The sequence below is a fragment of the Molossus molossus genome, unplaced genomic scaffold (genome assembly GCF_014108415.1).
Source record: "Molossus molossus isolate mMolMol1 unplaced genomic scaffold, mMolMol1.p scaffold_m16_p_10, whole genome shotgun sequence".
Taxonomy (NCBI): domain Eukaryota; kingdom Metazoa; phylum Chordata; class Mammalia; order Chiroptera; family Molossidae; genus Molossus; species Molossus molossus.
In genome coordinates this window covers 40,179,028-40,202,690 of record NW_023425345.1, presented here as the reverse complement: position 1 = coordinate 40,202,690, position 23,663 = coordinate 40,179,028, and the positions used below count along the sequence as shown (strand labels likewise).

Here is a 23,663-nt window from a genome sequence, read left to right as displayed (position 1 = left end):
AAGTTGGCATAAACAACTGCAAACAGAACAGAAAAGCAAAACAGATGCAACAAAGGCACAAATAACTTTAAAAAAGAAACTTTAACAACCCTGAGGGTAGAAAGTTAAATGAAATCTAATTTAACATACATCTTAACTGTCTAATGCAGTTTTTGATGATGCTTGTTAGTTTTTTTAAAAGTATTAGAGAGTCTTTATTTCCAAAACAGAGAAATAAAAGGACTGTACAATTAATGCTTACATATTATCTCATAAATCCTTAGCTTTTTATACCAAACACGTCTATCTCTATGGAGTTATTTACTCCTGGAGTTGGCAGTTCCCAGGAGAGGTTCTCAGCCCTGCTGCACTGCACCTGTGAGCAGAGGGGGGTTAACATACTGAAGGCCCAGCTCCATCTCCAAGGACTCTGGTTGAACTGTCCCAGAGTAGGTCTAGGCAGCAGTGTTTTTATAAATGACCCAGGAGATCTGAAAGTCACTGGTTCTGATCCACCTCTTCTTTTTTTTTTTTTATCCTCACCCGAGGACATTTTTCCATTTTTTGTACAGATAGAGTGGCAGGGAGAGAGAGGAAGAGAGAGAGTGGGAAACATTGATGTGAAAGGGACACATCGAGTGGCTGCCACCCGCACGACCAACCAGGGCCGGGGACAAACTGCAACCAAGGCACATGCCCTCAGCGGGAACCGAACCCGGGTCTCTCCTGACTGCAGGCGGACGCTCTAACCGCTGAGCCAAACCGGCCAGGGCTGATCCACCTCTTCTTAAAGAAGCCCTCAGGGGGGTGTGGAGGCTCTGCTCAAACACTTCCAAAGTTGAGACACAAAACCTCATTCAAAAACCCCAAAGTCAGCATACTATTTTATAGATGGTCACTTTTCAAATACAAATGGTTATTTTTACATGGTGACCCATCAGTTCCCCTACGTACTGCAGAGTTCTAACATCTCTGCACTTGTCCCTCTTCCTAAAAATTACTTCCACCAATCTCCACAGGCCTGGCTCCTTCTCATCATTCAGGTCTGAGCTCGAATGTCACCGGGGAGAGGCTCCCATCGCTCCCTCAAGGACGTGCTCACATCTAAGGAGCGTGGTGCTCACCGACCATCTCCCAGGTCTCAAACATAAGCTCCACTCAGGCAGCTCCATCTTGTCTGTCTTGTTCCACATTGTATCTCCAGCAAGTAGCATGGTACCCAACATACTAGCCACTAAAAACACACTTCTGAATGAATAAATGAAACAGAACAAGAAGTAATGAGCAATATAAAGCAAAAAGAAAAACTCAGATTGGCATATAATGTAAAGAACTGACAACCAAGATTATAAAATATTGGACTATGTGTAAATGACAAAATATACAATTGTGGGTGCACACATATGAAAACAAAGATTCTGCCATAGATCAGGGGGCTGGGGGGGAAATGGGAAACCCCCAGGTTGGTGGGGGTTGTGGTCTAGTGGAGGTTCCACACCAGAGGAGGTGCATTAGTAGAATAAATAAATAATCAACCAATAAATGGAAGTTCAAGAAGGCAGAGGTGGCTTCAGGGAACTTGGGACAATGGGGGTGTACCTGAGACCACTCCCCCAACCCAGGGGTTGTGAGAGGGGGAGACAGAAAAGAAGTGAAGTCCACGCGGTCTGGGTTGGTGCCTCTAAGGGCAGCACCCAGCAGGAGACGGGAGTGGGTCCTTGATGGATCTGGGGGGCCATGTGTAGATGGAAGGTGAGATGGGGTGTAGGGGATGGGGGTAGAGGGGGAGATGGGTTTGCAGTTTCCTGGTGTGAAAATGTTCATCTTCCTCAAATAAGAGATGCCTCTGAGGATAAACGTTCATCTTTGGGAAGCATCAAAAAGAAAAAGAGCCCTGGCCAGTTTGGTTCCGTGGTTAGAGCAGGGGTGGGAAACATCTGGCCAGGGGCCGGGCCATATAAGGACCACGAAATCATTTGGTCTTGACCCTGCCAAGGCAACCGCAAGCAGGACTCAAAATTCAATAAATATAGGGGCTTTTTTCATAGCAACATAAATTTATATTAAGTGAATCATAATAATAATGTAAATTTTGAGGGACAGGCAAGGTTCATTACAGTACTGGACATATATGAGTACATGACGGGACAGTCTTATGTTTCTCACCAGTGGCCCACCGCCCGTCTGCCTGTATTGACTCAGAGGACAGTCAGTGCCAGGCAGGCCAGAAGCGTGCACATTGCCAAAGTGTTAACACACTGCGGTGAAACTATGGCGATCCGGTGATGATGAGACGAGATGCGATGAGATGATTCCTCCCAACGTTGATGACCTTGCCTCCAATGGTTGACAATAATGTTGTTGACTTCTTTGTCGATACAGACGATAACTCCAATTCAACCTTTATCTACACGTCCATGATCACCAATCCTCACAAATTACAGCGCACAGAAAAGACCTCAAGAGTTGATGATACGAACGTTGAATATGTTACAAATCCAAGATGCAGGATTAGAACAGCACTGGGTAGTTATTAACACTTAAGTGGTGTGACATCCTACAAATGGCGACTACAAAGAAAAGTTGATGCAGAACGTCGATCTTTCCCAGAGAAATAAACAAATGATTATTTTGTTGTTGTTGTTGTTGAAGTCAACGGCAAACCTGTGTACCTAGTTTGTGGTAATGTGTTAGCAGTAATGAAAACAGCCAATCTGGAGTGTGATTACAGCTCAAAACATGCTAAACTCAATGAATTGGGAGGCCAAAGGCATCTGGATAAAATCCATGCTCTTCAGCAGAGTTTGGAATCACAACAAGCCGCTTTCACTAGGCCGCATTGTGACAGAGACAACGTTCTCCAGCAAGTTATGTAGTGAGCAAGCTAATCGAAAAGAAGCTGAGGCCTCATGTAGAGGGAGAGTTTGTGAAAGAGTGTGCGGTGGCTGCTGCGGAGTTGTTAGCACCGGACAAAGTAAAATTGTTTCAGAATGTTATTTGTCTAAGAACAGTCTCAGATTGGATTACTGATTTAGCACAAAATACTGAAAAAACAGTGAAGGACTCTGCAGGAGATTTCCAATTTTTCTCTCTGGCTTGTGACAAGACAACAGACATAACAAACAATGTCCAACTGGCCATTTCCGTTCATGGGATCACTGCAGGGTTTGACACGCGCGAGGAACTGCTGTCACCGGAAGCCATGCGTGGCGCTCCAAGAGGTGAGGACTTGAGAGACTTGTTCTATCAATGAAAGAACTTGAGCTAACATTTGAAAAGTGAAGTGGCCTTACTACAGATGGAGCTCCAGCCATGATTGGCTCGCAAAAAGGGTTAATTGCATTTAGCAAGAAAGAACTGAATCATCTCAGTCTTGATCCAAGTGATTTAATTATATGCCACTGCGTCATACACCAAGAAAGTCTCTGTGCACAGTCACTGCAGCTCAACAATGTGATGTCAACAGTAGTGTCATGCTTAAATTTTGTCAAAAGCAGAGGGTTTAATGGCTGCCGGTTTAAGGAGTTACTGAATGATTTGACTCTGAGTACAGTGATCTTGTTTATCACTGTGAAGTGTGGTGGCTGCGTGGAGGGAATATGCTCATGAGGTTTTACGAACTGTGGGAAGAAGTCTAGTGGTTCGTGGAGATGAAGGGAAAACCTGTCAGGGAACTCAATGACAGCAAGTGGCTGTGTGATTTAGCGTCCATGGTGGACATTAACAAATACCTATCAGAGCTGACTGTCAAGCTGCAGGGCCCTAACCAGTTTCTCAGCTCCCTATTTTCAAACTTGAAATTATATGAAGCTAAATTAAGGCTGTGGAAAGGACAACTCGAAAGGAATAACACGGTGCATGTCCCCACTCTGGAAGGACAAAAGCCTTCTAGGACACTTGAATATGCTGGTGAATGTGCGAAACTAACTGAGGTATTTAATGAAAGATTCATGGATGTAAAAAGTAAACGAATGGAACTAAACATCTTTGTTACATCATTCAATGTGGAACCAGCTGATGTGCCTGATAACCTACAACATGAATCCATTTAGCTGCAAAGCGATGATGATGGTATTTTTCCATATATTTTCAGACAGAGTGGGGGAGAGAGAGAGAGAGAAACATCGATGCAAGAGGATATCAACGGTTGCCTCCTGCACAACCCCAACCAGGGTCAGAGACCAACCTGCAACTGAAGCATGTGACCTTGACTAGAATCAAACCCGTGACTCTTTGGTCCGTGGGCCAACACTCTAACCACTAAGCCAAACCGGCCAGGGCAGCAGGGTAATTCTTAAGTTGATAATTTTGTATGGCCCTCGAATGACGTTATAAATATCCAAATGGCCCCTTGCAGAAAAAAGGTTCCCCACCCCTGAGTTAGAGTGTTGGCTGAAGGTTCTCAGGTTCAATTCCTGGTCAAGGGCACATACATGGGTTGCAGTTCAATCCCGTGCCTCAGTCAGAGTTGTGCGGGAGGCAATCAATCAATGTGTCTCTCACATAATGTTTCTCTCTCTCTCTTCCCACTGCCCTCCCCTCCACTCTATCTAAACATCAATGGAAAAATATCCTCAGGTGATGATTAACAAAAAGAAAAAGGATTCTGGAGGAGGTAAACTCCCCTGCCCAATGCAACCATGTAGCTTTAAAATGTATAGTTTCCCTGAAACTTCCCCAAATTGACAGATGTTGTCATCTCAAAATTTCTATCATGCATCAGTTTTCTTCTGAAAATTAAACAAAACATAAATCAAAATGATGATAAACTTCTAATACTACTGTGAAAACATTCCAAATGTTCAAAAGTCCTAAATAGTATGAAATGCTAAACATGAAAACAAAAATTTAACCATGTTAGAAATACTGTGAGGTGGTGGTAGGGGAAGGACTATAAAAAAACAGAAACCCGGCCCTGGCCTGTTTGGCTCAGCGGTTACAGCATTGGCCCATGAACTAGAGAGACCCGGGTTCAGTTCCTACTAAGGGCATGTACCTCGGTTGCAGTTTGCCCCCAGCCCCGGTTGGGGTCGTGTGGGTGGCAACCACTCGATGTGTCTCTCTCTCCTCTTCCTTCCTCTCTCTCTAAAATCAATAAAGGAAAAAAAAATTTTTTTAAATAAAAAAAAAACCCAGAAACCCAGAATTACTTGGAACACCTGGTCAAAAACAGTCCGACTAGGAGGGGCACATCAGAGATCATTCGATACAGATCCCTTTCCAAGCATAGCCCCTCCAAGACGGTATTCCCAGCAAGTGATTGAGTAGAATCTCCTTAAACTTTTTTGGTGACAAGGAACTCATGACTTCCTAATGAAGGCTGCCTCATTCCATTCTTAGGATGTAATACCTGTTAGTTCTTGATTTTGATCCAAAATCTGGCTCCCAGGGACCCAGTGAGCCTTGTTCTGCTCGCTGAAGCCTAGTACAAAAATGCCAATGGAAACTGAGTCAGTGGATCCATTCTACACCAGTATAGTCCTGAGTAGAGCAGTAAAGTGAATCCAGAAGGAAAATTAGTTTGGACCAGTGCTCAAAGGAGAACAGAACTATAAATTGTTAAAAAAGAAAGAAAGAAAAGAAAAATAAAACCAGAAAAACACTGTGGATGGCTACAGTACCAGTGTGAAAGCAGGTGCATTTTCCTGGCTGGAACTGAGTGACCAGAGTGGAAATGGAGAGGAGAAAAAATACAGAAAACAGCTGATACCTATACCTAAAGGCCAGGTGAAAAATGCTGTAATTAAGCAAGAGTTGTCTGTACTTAGTAAAAAGAAAGGGACAGGTAGATAAATAAGTAGACTGCATTACTTTAAAACAGCATCACAGAAGTGTAGAGCTGATAAAAATCATGGAGATTATATCAACCTTTTAATTTTATAGACAAAGTAATTAAATCCCAGGAGGAAAAGGTATCAATTGCCACAAGGAAGAACACGTTTATGAAACACTTTCCTGTCTTGGACCCTCGTCTCCCCATTGCTTACATAAGATGCTGCATCTGAGATACTGTATGAGATCCTAACCAACTATCTCAAAACTCAACTATCACAGGGCAAAGATGAGATGACATAATGAGCCCCAATTGCCTGAATCATCCTGGCTTCTTGTCAAGACCCAGGATGGACAGGATGTGGCCACACTGCAGGACCAGCTCGGGCCATGGAAACCAGCCAACCATTATGCTGAGACACACAGCTCCCTCCAGCCAAGACAAGGATTCACTAACTTACCCACAAAACTTTCACCCACAAAACTTATCTTTTTCCTCGGTATTATCACACAGGTCGGCTATAGGGCAAATAAATTCCATCAGTTTCTGTTAAACACACCTACACTTGTTTTCTCTGTCACTTAACACCCAAGCCATCCTCAGGGCAGCACCTGGGCCACAGACTTGCACACCCACCACCACCCACACTCCCTGAGGCTAACTGGTTTTCTTCACACTTGAAACATCAGTGCCTTAAAAATAATTTTGTCCTAGAAATAACTGTATTTTAAAAGTACATACTAGCTGTCCTGGCCAGCGTGGCTCGGTTGGTTGGAGCATCATCCCGTTCACCAAAAGATTGTGGGTTCGATCCCTGGTGAGGGCACATACCTAGATTTCAGGTTTGATCCCCAGTCAGGGCACATACAGAAGGCAACCGATCAATGTTTCTCTCTCTGTCTCTCTCTTCCTTCCTCTCTCTCTAAAATCAATAAAAGACATATCCTTGGGTGAGGAATTTAAAATAAAGCACCAGGAGGTCACCGATTCAATTCCTGGTCAGGGCACATGCCCAGGCTGTGGGCCTAATCCCCAGTGGAGGGCATAGAGTAGGCTGCCAATCGATGTTCTCCCTCATCAATGTTTCCATCTCTCTCTCCCTCCCCCTTTCTCTCTCTCTAAAATCAGTAAAGAAAAAATAATTTTTAAAAAAGAATTAGAGATAAGGCAGGCATGCAAAGTGCCTAAATGGAGGTTTGTACATAGTTCAGTGCTTTATTATCTTTATTATTCTCTTATCTGTAAAAATGGGCAATAAGCCTCTGAGTTACTCTGAAGATTAAATAAGATGTAAGGCATCAGTTACGAAGCGTTTCCCTTCGCTTCCTTTCGATGGCTTCCCAGTCCCAAGATAGAACGTGGCCACGGCCACTCTCCCACGTCCACCTCCGGCACCTGCCCGCGCAGGCCTTTCCTCTGCCACAGTGGACTGTTTGACGGTAAGACGATGCATCTCTTCGTGCCCTCCTCTCCTTCAACGCCAAGGAAATATCATATTTTCAACCTGGAACATGATATCTGTAAAGTACAAGTGTTTTAAGGAGATGACAGGGAAGAATATTTGTAAGCATGAAGTTCTGAAAAGTTCATCACACCACGGCTGCTGTCCATGTCCACGCAGACGCAGTCAACACGATGACAGACTATGAAATCGTGCTAAATGAAATCTGAGAAGTAACTTTGACAGAGATGAAATGTGTTGAAATAAAAAGAAGGGATAATGCAAGGTAAAGCAACTGGATCAAAAAAAAAGAAATGTGATTGAAAGTGACTATGTTTATTTGTTGAGGTTGTTTACAAACAGTTTCTCAAAGCTTATGTTAATATAGTTAAGATGTTAATTAATTTGATAATAAATGGGATAACAAATATAAATATTTCTTCTTTAAAAACAATAAGAGAAAAATAATAGCTTAGGTAAATGAAGTATTAACTTCATGTTTATTCATAGATTGAAAAAAATATGTTTGATTTTTTTTTATCCCCATATGATTTCATGATTAGAATTTACAGACATAAAATGAGGTAACAATCTTTCTAAGCATCTGAGAGGAAAAAAAATAGTTCTTTAAAGACGAAGCCAGATAATTAAATGGCTTTCATCAGTTCCCTAATATGACAATCTCTAAAAGTAAGATAAACATTTATTTCTTGAATGATTTCACTATGGCTCTGAAAAAAAACATAAAGTTGGCTCCAGAAAATGCTTCTTCAGCAGGTGATGTCTATCCTTGGTATCAGGGTGTGAAAATGAGCAAGAAAATGAGTTGAAGATTCTTAGTCCATAGTCTACTATAACCCAGCTGCAAAACTTTTCTGAAGTTGTCACACGGATATGTTTTCTAAAATGCTGAATCATTCCTCTCTTATGGAATCTTTTTAAACTTTACTACATTTAAAATTTCAACTATTGCCCTGGCCGATTTTGCTCAGTGGTTAGAGCATCAGCCCATGGTCCAGACAGACCCAGGTTCGACTCCCGCTAAGGACACGTACCTCAGTTACAGTACCTCAGCTGGAGTCGTGTGGATGGTGGCCAGTCGATGTGTCTCTCTCACATCGATGTTTCTCTCTCTCTTCCTCCCTCTCTCCCTCTTGCTCTATCTGAAGATGAATGCAAAAATGTCCTTGGGTGAGAATTAAATAAATAAATAAATAAATAAAATTTCAACTATATTTTTAAGTTAAAAAAATTTAAATTTGACTTCCGGTCAAGAGGGTGGCGTAGGTAAATGTGGTATCGCATCCTCCCACAACCACATCAAAATTACAACTAAACTACAGCACAACCATCATTCAGAACCGCCTGACATCGAGCTGAATGAAAGTCCTACAACTACGGAATTAAAGCAGCAGCCACATGGAGACTGTGTCCTGTGGCGTGTCTCAGGCTGCCCAGCCCTCGAGGACCGCGTGAACAAGCTAAGGAACCATACGAGTGGGGGAGCACTGGGCTCGGGCCATCAGGTACCAACAAGAGAACCAGGAGGCAGTGGGCAGCTTCTTCTCACAGATGGGAGAGCTCTAGGTTGTGCACCATCTCTGGGCCTACAAAGACCTGCAGTCTTGGGAAGAGACTAGAAATGCTGCTTGGAGGAAGAGGGGTTGGGACGGAAATGTCTCCTATGCAGTCCCCCTGGTGCGACACATGGAGTCTCGGATCACGATCCCTTTGAAGACCTCACCTCTCCAGTGATGCTGCGGCTGCCTCCGCCTCACTGCCCCTCTCCCTCAGGGCAGCCACGCACTGTGGAGCTCCCTGTCCGCTTCTTGGTTTCCTCTCAGAAAAACCAAAAATTTGGGAGGACGCTGGGGGCTAGTGCTCAGCTCAGACAATGGGGAGCTGAAGGATGACAGTGTTCTGAGGACGTACAGCTCTGCCTGCCCTGCCCATCCCTTCCCCTGCGCTGGAAGCCGTTTTTAATTTCTCTGAATGAAGAACCACCACCTCTTATGTCTTCTCACATTTCCCCCTAAAATTCCTCCTCTCGAGGCCACCAGTCCCCAGTTACCACCATGGAAAACCTCAGTTTAGCATTAGTCACCCAAAAGGTAGTGTGTCTAGTGGTTAGAGGTGGGTGGGAAGGGGAGAGGTCAAACCAGCCCAGGCTCCCAGTACTTCACTGGTGTCCACTAAGCCATCCACTTGCTGACAGTCTGAACCAAGTTCTTCCTGCTAGGGAAAGGCCTAGAACCACCTCAGGAAGTAAAGGAAAACCCTCAAGGTAGCAAAGTCAGCAGGAGGGCCACCTAATTAACCCAGAAAGGCTGGGAAAGGGATCTGGGGTTAGGAAGCAGAATGGAACAGGAACAACAACCCAGAACCAGGAACCCAGAAGGTAGAACTCAGAATTCAGAAATTGAGTTTGAACTGCAGAACTTGAAATACAGAATGAGGAAGATAGAACAGAGGTGACAGAAGACCACTTGGGAGGAGTTCCTAATGCAAGACAGTTGGAAAGAGGTTCACCTGTTTCCTTCTACATAATGAGGTTGACACCAAAAACGTGTAGTTCCAGCCCTTCTGCGCAGGGAGTCCTGCCCTCCCGTTTCCTTCCTGTAGGCAAAGATATGGGCCCGGGCCTGTATTCCCACACTCTGCATCCCTTTTCTCCCTCTTCGCATTTGGTCAACCCAACCCTCATTCTACTGGGCTGCTGGGTGTGTGGGAGGGTCAATGACTTTGGGGGCCTCCTCAGTAACCCCCCACACCATACTTCATGAACCTCTGGGTAGATTGATTCGCCTCCCTTTCAGGAAAACTTGTACTGGAATTGCTGATGGAACCAATTAAATGTTTACTATTAAATTTTTTTTAAAAAATTAAATTCTACAGGAGGCTTTTGGGTTTTTTTGTATGCATATATATTTTTAGTTTTCAAATTACCTTAGAATCATGACTTCTTCAAATACTATTTTGGCCTGGGGACAGACAGTGATGACTTATGCACATCCCAAACATAAAATCAGCCAGGACATAATTGTGCATGGGTGCCCCTCAGGTCAGTGAAAAGCAAGCATTATTTGTGAAATCAAACCATGGACAAGTATTCCAGTGAACATGATATTCTGTCTAGCTGCCCAAGTATAATGAAAAGGAGAACATGATGATGTCAGAAGTCATCCTTTTTTCAGATCCTGAGTACTTTTCTTTGAAGTGTTCTTTGGGAAACAGAATTACAGAAGTCACGTAGGCACAGAGCACAGCCCTCAATGTTATTAAGCTAAGCCAAAAAGCAATCTGACTGAGAAGACTGACAAGACAAAAATTAACGACTTCGTCCTCTGGATTCTGCACATCTTCAGGCAACACTGCTCACTTGCATAACCATCAAAGCAGTACATGGCCTGGGAAGGAAGGCAGCAACATTGCTGGGTGCTGACTCTCAAAAACAAAATGACCCGTAAAGACAGAGCCGGGTTGCTACACTGCAAATTACTAATGTCCAATTTGGACCTAGTACAGTATTTTTCTGTTGACTTTCCCATAAACTGGTCCAATTATTTTTCAATGAATCATATTTGTTGAAAGAGCCCAAAAATAAGCCAAAGATTTACTTTATACTGGCTTTATAGATATAAAACAATAACATCATTTACTGTATATACCTGAAAATAAACAAAACTTCCTTTTGAAAAATCAGAGCACTCACAAAGCATGTTTTTCAAAAATGACTACTAAGATACCATTAGGGTATCTTAGTTTGCACAACTATTTTGGATTTACTTTTAAACAAGAAATAATATTGAGGCTTATTTAGCTCATTTGAATAATACTCCCACTTGGCATGTGTGGCTCAGTTGGTTGAGTGTGCACCAAAGGGTCACCAGTTCGATTCCCAGTCAGGACACATGCCCAGGTTGCAGGCTAGATCCCTGGCTGTGTGGAGGCAGCCAATGGATGTTTCTCTCTTTTTAAAATAAATAAAAACATATAATTTTTAAATAGATAAATAATACTCCCAACTAAAGTACACATCATGGTTAAAGGATAAAAATAACAGGTCTCACTATCAAATAATCAATTATAATGATTATTTTATTACCCTAAAATATATATTTTATATAGTTGTATAAGCCAGTGATTAGGAACCTAAAACTGAATTACATTTATACTAAATGCAACTCAAAATACATATGTAAACAAGAATCATTTGGTAAAAATCCTCCTGATAAATTCTTATTAACCTCCTGCTATACAGAACAAAATATGCCTCAAAATTTTTACAGAAAAAAGTATAATTGGTATTTGCATTATTATATACTAAGAAACCAGTGTTATACTACTCCTACAAAATACTGTTTTCTCATTTTTCTCCCTATTGCTGAAGAAAGCAATACAGGTAGTTTTTAAATACTAGTCACTTTCTATACCTCTCAATTGTTTTAGTCTTTTGTCTGACACTAACCAATATTGTCTAGTGAATACTTAATAAAGGTATCCTCTTCCAGTACAAATTTATTCTTTCATAAAATATTTAATAAATTTAAATTTATTCTTTCATAAAATAGCATACTCACTATGCTAGGTTTTGTGTTAAAGACTTTGGAAGCAAAGTAAGTTAAGACAGATTCCTTGCCTAAGAGCTCATGGTCTAGTAAAGGCAGAAGACAACTGCATTAAGGTTTACTATGCATGGTTAGTACAATGACAGAAAACAAAACCTAGAAAGGTTGTGTAAATCGAGCAGGAGTGTCAGGTAACAGTTATACTTCATCTCATTGAATGAAGTCTACCTCCTTTCTCAAGGAAGTGATGGCTTAAACCTGCCTGGTTTGCACATCCCTGTCTTGGCAAAGCATTGATGATAGGTGTAGACAACATCAAAACATCTCTGAGAATTACAATCATCATCCTGTTTCCTTACTTCATCAGGTTTAGTGTGACTGGATTTAAACATATCAGCCTAAGACTAATCTAAATTGGAAAATACCAATAAGTCCAGCTGTTGTTCAGAATAAATATGTACATGGTAAGAGAAACATGAACTGGAAATTTGCAGCCTGATACACAAAAATGAGATTTCTAAGTAGAAATTGTACCATATGTTTTTGGCATTTAGGCATCAGAATAAAAATAAGACTTACCATATTATGTACCAAACTAGAAGGCAAGTTGATTAGTTATGTCATAAATGTTTAAACTGTATCAAACAAAATAAGATGCCCCCTCCCCAAAAAAACTATTTGAGTATATTGTAAGAAAAAAACTTTCTATATTATATACAAAATCAGAATTAACATTTAAAATGCCAAAATACATCTAAAAAAAAAACTTGCCACATAGAAAAGCAGTGTGTGCACTTAAATATATAACCAGTTAGTTGCTACCCATAGTGCCTCAGGAATGAGATAAAACAGATTGAGTTCCTTCAACATGTATATTCCTATAAGTGTTGATACGAAATCAAAGCATATCTAGTATTTTCTTCCAATACATTAGCCAGTCTTTAAAAGAAGCCAAATACCAAAAAAAAAAAAACTAAAGAGGACAAGTGTCCATTTGTGATAGTCTAGTTTTATAAATACAGTCATTCCAAATACCCAGGTATTTGTTCTATACCATTCTTCAGACCATTTGTAGGGGAGTTAAATCTTCCCTGCTCAGGGTGACCTTACAAGACTTGTGCATAGCCCAGCCTCTCGTGAAAGCAAGGCAATGGGATCACCTGGCGGAGTTGTTCTCCTCCCTCAGCCATAAGACTAGAATAAGTAAAACCCAGGAAAATGAAGATTGTCAAAAGGGACTGGCGGGGAGTTCTTCTAACAGTTCCCTCTCTCACCAAGGAGTAGTTACATTCAGCAGAAGGTACCCTACATTCTACATGCTGAAATTATGATGTCTTGACACAAACCTACTTGTCGCCTTTGTGGATTATGGGATTGTCAATGCAACCTGGGTTTGCAACAACAGCAGTTTTGTGAAGTTTGATTTATACATTCCAACCCAGTTGAATGTCGCCTTATAGAGCTGAGACTTATGAATCTCCCTCCCCCACAGCCATTGCCTCCCAAATTCCAGTTTATACATTCATTTCCTGGGCAGTTTTTCTCTTGTGGGGAAAACAATGGACCCTTTCAATCTTCTCTTATCAACAAAGGACTCTAAAATGAAGAAACAAACCTTTCCATAGCATCCTTTCAGACTTCTTTATAAATGATGAGTGGGCACTGGGGACGGGGGCGAGGAGGGACGAGGTGACAGGCAACTCACCTCTTTCAGCTGCTCCAGCTCCTGTTTGAGGCTGTCGTACTCAGCCTCCAGCTCGTCATATTGCTGCTTGAGGGTCAGCTTCTCTTCCAGGACCACCAGCCCGTACTCAGCGGCCTGGATCTTCTCGTGGGTCGTCTCTGTGAGCTCCTTGGTCAGCCTCTCTATCTCAGTCTTGTAATGGTCTACAGTCTGCAATACCTCTTCTGCGGCCATAGCCCCGGTGGATGGAGGAAGAGGGGGTCACAGGGTGGGGGAGATGGATGCAAAGCAGGCGGGGTGCGGAAGAAGGAAATGGGGAGGGAAGGGGGCAAATGGAAAAGAAAAGTGTGGCTGGATGAACGAGCAATGTCCCGACTGCTCCCCTGGCAGCAGCAGCTACACCACCCGAGACACTGACGTGAAATGCAACATGGAGAATGCAGGGGAGAGGCTCAGGGGCGAGGCGGCAGCTGCTGCCGCATGTCCTCCGGGCCGGCCCCTGCGTGCGGTCAGCGGCCGTGCGGCATGGCCCTGGCTGCGGCGGCCCGGGCGGCGAGGGGCTCGCGATTCTGCTTATTCAGAGGCGCCGGCCGCCATGTCTCGGCAGCGTCACTGCAGTCTCCCCGACCGCGCGCCGGCTCTCCTCCCGCTCGCTCGCTCCACCTGCTCGCTCTGGCCGCGCTGCAGCCGGTGCGGAATGGTGCAGTCTCGGGCCGCTCCCTCCCCCTCGCGCCTGCCCGGGGCTCCGAGCTGGGGGCGGGGAGGCGGATGGAGTCAGCGCGGGGGGAGGCGGGAAGGACCCGACGGAAACATCCCGAGGCGCGTCCCGCCGGGCGCAGGTCCGCCGCCGCCGACTGCACCGGGGGGCGCGCGGGACGGAGGCCGAGGAGGCGGCGGCGGGACGCGCGCGGGGAGGGAGCCTCGCCTGCCCCGCCCGCCCGGCTCGCTGCGGGCGGGAGTTCCTCCAGGGCTTTTTGCCTGGGTGGGCGTCAAAGCCCCGACAGTAGCGTGGGCGCCCCTGCTGCCTCGCTGCCACCGGAGCCCCAGCTCTGCAAACTGCCTGGACTGGGCGCCTTCACCCAAGAAAAGCAAACGGTAGCCAGCGCGCTCCGGGCTCGCGCATCCTTCTAGCCTGGGCTCTCAGCGCTCTGCCCGGCCTCCCGCACCCAAACGCTGCTTCCAGAGCTGCCAGACTCGCCCCAGGGCGCCCGCTTCTGCCCCTTCCTCCTTCCCTTTCCTCCTCCCTCCCTTGGCCTGGTTCTCCTCACACTCAACAAGCTTATTTCCACCTGAGGAAAGTCTCGCTAGGATTGCTTGCCCTCGTCCAAGCTTTTCTTGCCCAGTTTATCACAAGATCACTATCTATTCAGGGGGGTGAATTAGATGATAGATAGATAGATAGATAGATAGATAGATAGATAGATAGATAGATAGATGATAGATAGATAGATAGGAGAAAGAGAGAGAAGTACATGCACCTAGGAAGCCTCTAGGTGCCATTATTTCTTGCCCCAGTAATTCTACTCTATGGATTCTTCATTAAAGGAAAGCTGCCTAAAGTTTTCTGACTACGGTATCAATAATATCCTACAATAAACATTTTTTAAAAAAATAATAAGAGCTAATAGTTTAGAGACCATGTGCCAAGCATTCTTCTGAGTAGGGCACATTCGTTCTCTCCCATCCTAACAACTCTTTGAGGTAGGAACCATTATCCCCAGTTTACAGGTGGTGAAAGAAAGACCAAGTTGAGTGATTTCCCGAAGTCAGGCAACTCATAAGTGGTAAAGCCAAAATTGAATCATAACTTCAGAGCCCTGAACTGGATCGTTATGTTGGCTTCGCCTTCGCTCATTACAAATACAAACCCAACGACTAAATATTATATGCTCTTAAAACTGCCACTTTAACCAATATGAAGAGCAGTGATGAAGAGTCACAAAAGGATGTGAAAGCAAAGTCAGGGTGAAAGAGAATAGAGAAGAGATGAGGATAGAGAACAATGAAGAGGAAAGGAAGAGATAGGAATAGAAAAAGAACAATTTCTGTGTAACCAGGAGGCTGTGGGATCAATAGATCAAGGGTCTGACCAGTTCCTTCCCTCTCTCCTGGGTGGAGCCTATTCCACAGCTTTCTCTCAGTGGCTAGGAGCTGTTCAACACACACACACACACACACACACACACACACACACACTTTCTGACTTAGAAAGCAGGACTCATTGTTGTGTACATGGTAAAGAAAAAAAGACAGTTACTGACAGTGTGGGAAGAGAAGCAGATGATAATGCCCTTTCAAAGCCTTGACTAATAGGCTCTCTGGATGTGATTTTCAACGTCTCTGAAACAGACAAGAACGATTCCTTCCAGATGCTGACAATTACAACATAATATTCTCTAAGAAGAGAAGGAAGGAAGGAAGGAAGGAAGGAAGGAAGGAAGGAAGGAAGGAAGGAAGGAAGGAAGGAAGGAAGGAAGGAAGGAAAAAAGACACTTGAGACTTGCAACTACTATGAATCCAACCTGGCAGAGAAGCAGGGATGACAATGACCACATCAGGTCACCTATGCTGCCTTGAGTTCACACTGCAGTTGAGAAGCCCCTCCTGTGTGCTCCTATTGTGCCCACCCTCTATCACTGAAATGAATGATCATGAACTGCTAAAGAGAAAAAAGATGAAACCTGTAATTGCAGTTAGCTAAACTGCTGTCTTCCCAGCATGCCCCTGGCCTCCCCTCACACCACAAAGTGTAAGCATAGCCCTTCCAAAGGGATCATAACACTTGGAGTACATTACCTGTGTCTCCTTTTCCTTTGGATAGAACTAAGAATGGATTGTGCTTCGGTGACTTTGCTTTTTCTAAGTTCCATTGCTGCCCATTCCCTATGCTCTATCCTGTGCCATTTTTGACCAATACACTTTTGCTAACACATTCAGTGTGACTTCATTCAGACATGTACACTATTCTAACGCTTTAAGATATGTTGCAACATTGATCCTCTCTACGTTGGTATTTAACTTGAAGAAAGTAAACCTATTTCCTTGTACGCCATACTCTTTTATATTCTTCTTGTACTGCACAGCTATATTTCTCTTGTTCTCATTCATATGTCATGCATATTATGTATATATAGATACAGAGATAGAAATATAGGTATGAGTATAGATAGAGATAAATAGATTAAAATAGATAGCTATATCAATGACAAGTATGTAGAAAATTATTTCTTAACCATTCCTGGAAGTAGGGTTCCCTCATGTTTCTTTATCCTAGCAGCCTCCAGTTACATATGGAACTTTCTTACTTATAAATATTTAAGAAAAAATTATATTTTGTGACTTAGTACCCTAAACAACCTCTCACCAACTTTGTCAGCATGAATATTGTATTGTCTTGCTCTCACTCATTCATTCAATTATTAAACAAATGTTTATTAAGTATTCATTATGTCCTAGGTACAATAGGCATTGTGAAATCAATGACCAATAAGATGTCAATGGTCCCTGATCTCATGGAGTTTCTGTTCTGGGAGGGACAAACAAACAAAAAGAAACCTACAAAATATTCATAAAACAGACAGTAACAACAAAAATAAATTAATTAAAGCAATAATTCCAAATTGTAACAATGGCAGGCAGGATACAGCATAATGGTTACAAGAACAAGCTAGTCAACTAAGCTAATCAAATCCAACTTAGCCACTTACTAGCTGTGTGCCCCATTCTTAAAGAAGGGGTGACAATAAGATTGCTGAAAAGATTGTTGTGAATAGAACAATGTTTGACACCTAATAAGCAGCATTTTTTTTTGTTTTTTAAGTTTTTAAAGAAAAACAAGTTAAGATTGAGGTGGAAAAAAGAAACAACAGGATTATCAGTGGAGAGCTCTCTGAAGAAATGAAATTTATTTTAGTATCTAAAGAACATGAAGGAACACCAATCAGAAAGAATATATGTACCCCTATATTCATAGCAGCACTATTTACAATAGCTAAGATCTGGAAACAACCCAAGTGTCCATCAGTAGATGAGTGGATAAAAAAGCTGTGGTACATGTACACGGTGGAATACTATGCAGCTGTAAGAAAGAAAGATCTCTTATCCTTTGAGATGACATGGAAGGACCTGGAGAGTATTATGTTAAGTGAAACAAGCCAAGCAGAGAAAGACAAATATCGCATGATCTCATTTATTTGTGGAATATAATGAACTAAACAAACTGATGAACAAAATTGACCCAGAGACATAGAGGTGGGGTACAGACTGACAAGCCTCAGAGGAGGGGGGGTTGAGGGGGAGAAATAAACCACAGAATTTATATGCATGTGTGCATAACCAATGGACATAGACAACAAAGCTGGGGATGGGGAGGAGGGTGTCAGTGGAGGGTAAAAGAAGAAACATCTATAACAAAAACAAATTAATAATAATTTTTAAAAAAGGAACATGAAGGGATTGGATATGCAAAATGTGGGAAAAGAGCTTTCCAGAAAGGAAGAATCACCTGTGTATTAGCCTGAAGCAGAAATGAGCTTGGTGAGTGCAAAGAATAAAAACCAGAGTCTGGGGCTTATTAAGCAAGTTAGAAGAAGGAATTCTGGTGTTGTACACCTGGATGTTGTACACCTGACACTAATATAATGTCATATGTCAACTATATCTAAATTTTAGAAAGAAAAGGATATGGTCTTTCAAAGTGCAGACATTCACAGAGTGAAACTTCCCAAGGCAAATGAGTTTCACACCACACAAAAACCAGAAGAGACAAGATTCTTCTGTTTAGTGACTCAGCAAGCATTAGAAAAATCTTTATAGCATTTTTAATTGAATTTATTGGGGTGACATTGGTTAATAAAATTATACAGGTTTCAGGTGTACAATTCTATAATACATCATCTGTAAATAGTATTGAGCAGGCACCACCTCAAGTCAGTCTCCTTCAGAAAAATCTTTAACAAAAATTTTTTTTTCTTTATTGATTTGAGAGAGAGAGAGGAAGGAAGAGGATGAGACAGAACATAGATTAACTGCCTCCTGCATGCCCCCCACTGGGGATCAGGCCCACAACCTGGGCATGTGCCCTGACCGGGAATCAAACCAGCGACCTCTTGGTGCATGGATTGACACTCAAGGACTTAGCCATACTAGCCGGACTTTCAGAAAAATCTTTAAATAGCCCTAGTGGGACGTGGGCGCTCCGCCGTCAGGACGACGGATCCGAAGCCGGTACTGCTCGACTTCCAGACGCAGGGGTCCACAGCTACCCTACGGGCGGAGCCTGGACAGCTAGCAAGCTGGGCGGCCTGCGGCGCACTGCCCGCTGGAAGGCTCCCGTTCCACCGGCTGCTGCACGGACTCGCCTGCCCGGCCCCAGGTGCGGCGGTGGCGGGGCGCGCAGCTGGAAGGTGTTCCCTCCCAGCTTCTGCAGACGCGAGAGAAAGAGGCGCCGGACACTCAGTCTTCCTAGTGATGGTAATGAAAAATATGAGAAGACCATAATTAAAAGTGGAGATAAGATATTTTACAAATTCATGAAGAGAATCGCTGCTTGTCAGGAGCAGATTTTGAGGTATTCCTGGAGTGAGTGGAGAACCACTGTTTTGACCTGTCCTACATCAGCGTCTCTGAGCTCCCAGCCTGCAGCCATTGTGGAGCCCAAAGGATATTTGAGTTTCAGCTCATGCCAGCACTGGTCAGCATACTAAGAAGTGCTCATTTAGGTCTTTCTGTGGAATTTGGAACAGTTCTAATTTCCACATGTGAGAAGAGTTGCTGGCCTCATAATCAGCAGACTCCCATAGAAGAATTCTGTATTGTACAAGAAGACCCAGATGAATTATTATTTAAGTAGAATATTTCCCTTTTTTAATGTAAATTAAAATAGATTTTAATGTCCAAAAAATAAATAAATAAATAGCCCTAGTGGCCCTGGCCAGTGTTGCACAGTGGTTAGAGCGTTGCCCTGCAGACCAAAGAGTCGCGGGTTCAATTCCAGTCAAGGGCACTAACCTGGGTTACAGTTCAGTCCCTCACCCTGGTCAGGGTTGTGCGGGAAGCAACCAATTGATATGTCTCTCACATCAATGTTTCTCTCTCTCTCTCTTTCTCTCGTCTCTCCTCACCTCTCCTCTCCCCCACGCCTCTCACTCTATCTGAAGATAAATGGGAAAATATCCTCGGGTGAGAATCAAAAATAAATAAGTAGCCCTAGTGACTGAATCAGCCTAGGTCAGAACAACTGGCCGGTTGTGAGCTGTGATTTTAACCACCAGGAAAGACCTTTAAAACTTCTGCCCTTCTTTCTTATTCTGTCAATGATGTCTGAAATCATTTGGTAATAGAGAAAGAAGTCTATCATCTCATAATTAGAAATAAGTTAGAAATGCAAAGAGTTGTTACATTTAAATTTACAGTTAGGTTTGTTCTTTTTTTTCCCCCTAATTCTGATGAGTTCCACTAAGGAAGGAACTGAGTGGTTGGAAAGGAGGAGGCTGGGAACACTGAAGACAAATATCTAATTCACATTTGTGTCTAAGGCTGGCCTTGCACCCAGCTCTTCAAGCTTTGAGTAGAATTCCTTAGTATGCTTCTTTCTGCTAAAATAGGACCCCTTGTCTTCATTTTTTATGACCCCCAGTTTTTATATAGAGATTCTGAACCTATGCAGAGGCAGCCTGTGCTCAAGATCCTTCCAGACCTTGCCCTATGTATCTCATTTGGCTGTTCATCTGTATTTTTTTTTTTATTATATCCATTATAATAAATCAGTAATCTAGTACATAAACTGTTTCCCTGAATTCTGTGAGCTGCTGTAAGAAACCAGTGGAAACCAAAGATTGGGGTGTGGAACCTCTGAAGCATAATAAGAACCTGGACTTTCGAGTGGTGTGTGGAATGGGGATGGGGACAGTCTGACGGGACTGAGCCTTTAACCTGTGGGATCTGATGCTATCTCCAGGTAGATAGTGTCAGAATTGGGTTAAATTGTAGGATACGCAGCAATTGTCGCAGAATCGCCTGATGTGTGGAAAATCCACACGTCTGGTGTCAGGAATGAAGTAGTGTGAGAGCAGAGGAGACACACTGGAGGAGGACTGTTTTTCTTTACAGTGTGAGTCGTGTAATATAACTTTTTACCAGACGGGCTGAGGTCCCAGCTAATATCAGAGGGTAGATAAGCTAGAAGATCACAGCCTTTACTCAGGATTCTGAAATAAAACTCAGGTTATGGTGACTTAGTACTAACAGCTCAAACACTAACATGTCCTGGGGGAGAACTAGTTATTTCCTGGTTAGACTGGTATCCCATGTCCTGGGAACAAGAACTTTTATTTCCCAACATAAAACCAGGGACCTTCTTTCCTTGGGGAAATAGAAAGAGCTGATTTTAACCCTTAGTCATCCTACTTCCAAGTTATTTGATCTTATACCAGGTATTTACCTGCTCCAAGCCTTGATTTTATCTACAAATAATGACCACACTTCCTTCGTGAGTGCTAATTTCTTTCTCCTTCCCAGGACCCTCCTTTCTTACTATGAGCTGTGTTTGCCAAGGATTTAGGAATTAAAGGACAAAGGCAAAGTTAAAAAGCTTGTAGATGAGAAGCTAGACGTGTTCTTTTGTGGAAGCTGTTTTGGATGTCACTAGACTGTAATCTAAGAAGATTCATACTGGAGATTTCACATTTAATGTGCATCAGAATTTGTGTGGAAGTTGAAATAGCCCTGGGAGTGTATCTAGAATGAAGAGGAGGCTGAGAATGGACCCTGGGCAACATCCATATTTAAGGGGCAGGTGGGGATCCTTGAAAAAAATGTCATTTTTTTCCAGAACTCTGTGTGTGTGTGGTGTGCATATGCGCATGTGCACACACTATTAAAATAATCTCAAGGTAATGAATGAGGGATCCAGCAAAATCTTGTGGTAAAGCAATCACCAGTTTTATGCAAATTCAGGAAGGAACAAGGACCTCCCTATATGTGTGTAGACCTGGACATGTTCTATTCAAGTGCAAGTGTATCAGCCCCCAAGCTTATCCTGGGTACACAGATCTCCTAGCCCTGGACCCTTCATGGGCAGCTCCAGAGATTAGCTTTTAGGTTCCTAAGGCCTCTGTGGAAATCCTACTTGTTGCTACCCTCCCCCCAATGCACTTCCCCCATCTTGTCTTTATGTTAAACCCCCATACAAATCAAATTAAAACAAAACCCATTTTTCTTCTTCTTCTTTTCCCTTGATTTGATGGTCACTCAAATCTAGGACCCAAGCAATTAGCAGTTGAAAACTGGTACCTCTTTCTGAGATATCCCAGTGCATTCAGAGAGTGACTTTCATTCTTCTATTGTGATGAAAAAGGGGAAAAAAAGAAAGATTTTATGTTAAGAAACACAGAAGATTTGTATCTTGCTACATACATCTTAAATATAGTTGATATCATATAGTTTTGTATCCTGCTCTATTAATTTAGTATTTTAGCCTGAGATGTTTTTCTTATCAAAATGCTTCCTGACACATCAAAATTACAACTAAAGTACAGCCATCATTTAGAACTGCCTGAAATCGAGATGAATGGAAGTCCTACAACGACAAAATTAAAGAAGCAGCCACACTGAGACTGGTAGGAGGGCAGAGGCTCGGACGGGCTGGTCCCAAACCCACGTGTGGAGGATAACAATCAGAAAGGCTACCTCAGCTGTGAAGGTCCTCCCTGAGGAGTAAGGGGTCCCCGTCCCACACCAGGCACTCAGCTCAGGATTCCAGTGCCAGGAAGAGAATCCCCATAACTTCTGTCTGTAAAAACCAGCAGGAACTGAGGCTGATGGAGGCTGAGGCTGAGGGAGCCCCAGGCAGCTCTTCTTAAAGGACCCATGCACAGGCTTACTCAGACTTGCTCCCTCTAAGCCCAGAGGGGAGGAAGCTTGAAAGGCACCGAGACCTACAGGGAAGAACTGAGCTGTTTGGCCTCAGCACAAGGGCTAGAGAGGCAGTTTTCTCTCAGACAGATATGCTGCTGGAGGCCTTTGTTCCTCTGGTGAGCCCTTCCCCGGGTTGGCAGATGGGCACCTTATCTGGGATACCAGAAACCTGGCTCCACTGTTTGCCCCGTCCTGGTGATTCCCTGAGGCCCTGCCCCACCCAACTTTTGGGCCCACCCAAGCTGTTTCTGAAGGCTTTACCACAGGATTGGCCTGTCTTGGATCCTGCTTTAGAGTTTCCTAAAATCTCTCAAACAAGCAGCATCTAGTCTTAGCGAGCCCCATACCTCTGGTTAAGTGGCCCTAGGCCTGGCACTAGGAGTAGCCAGCCTTGGCTCACAACTTGGCTTTGCTTGGCACCTCCAAGCCCTGCACAAGAAGCAGCCATCAGCAGATCACTTTGTAGTTTATGTCAGGTGGCCCTGGCTAGAACACAGGCAGTGGCTGACCTTGCCCCAGAGCCAGCACACCCAGTGGACAGCTTCAGACCATATCGAAACACCACCACCCAACCACCTCCAAAAGTGACACACTCAATGAGCGGACTCAGTGGGTACCAGAGCCCTGATGAAGTAAGTCTTGCTCTGTGTGGTGGGCCCCTACACAGCTGATCTTCCAAGGCCAGTGGTCAGTGGGCACAACCAGTCCTTACAGCTGATCAGCCTGAGTAAATTCCTCCCATTGACATGCCAACAGCAATCAAGACTCAATTACAACAGAAGAGTGTACAGTCCACACTAGGAGTGCACCTCGAGGGCCCAGCTAGGGTGATCAGAGAGGCTGTGCCACTGGACCCTACAGGACACCTACCTCAATAGGCCACCCTATGAAGCCTAGGAGACATAGCAACTCTGCCTAATACATAGAAACAATCGCAGGGAAACAGCCAAAATGAGGAGACAAAGAAACATGTCCCAAATGAAAGAAAAGAACAAAATGGAGATAAGCAATCAATCAGATGCAGAGTTCAAAACACTGGTTATAAGGTTGCTCAAGGAACTTAGTGAGACCCTCAAGTAACTTAAGGAGACCTCCAAGGAACTTAGTGAGAACATCAACAACATAAAAAAGGACCAGTCAGAAATGAAGCATACACTAACTGAAATAAAGAATAATTTACAGGGAATCAATAGTAGAGTAGATAAAGCCAAAAAGCAAACCATTGATTTGGAATATAAGGAAGCAAAAAACACCCAATCAGAACAGCAAAAAGAAAAAAGCTCCCAAAAAAATGAGGATAGT

At 43.4% G+C, this 23,663-nt stretch overlaps 1 protein-coding gene across 5 annotated transcripts in view; it reads right to left on the bottom strand.

Moving 5' to 3' along the window:
• BICD1 (BICD cargo adaptor 1) overlaps positions 1–14,145 on the bottom strand; it is a 203,157-nt gene extending 189,012 nt beyond the window's left edge. For all 5 annotated transcript variants that reach the window (XM_036252106.1, XM_036252107.1, XM_036252108.1 and 2 more), the window contains exon 1: positions 13,467–14,145. In XM_036252106.1, the coding sequence (XP_036107999.1) occupies positions 13,467–13,679 (213 nt within the window). In that variant the 5' untranslated portion in view covers positions 13,680–14,145. The remainder of the gene's footprint in view (positions 1–13,466) is intronic.
• Between the last annotated feature and the right edge of the window lie 9,518 nt (positions 14,146–23,663).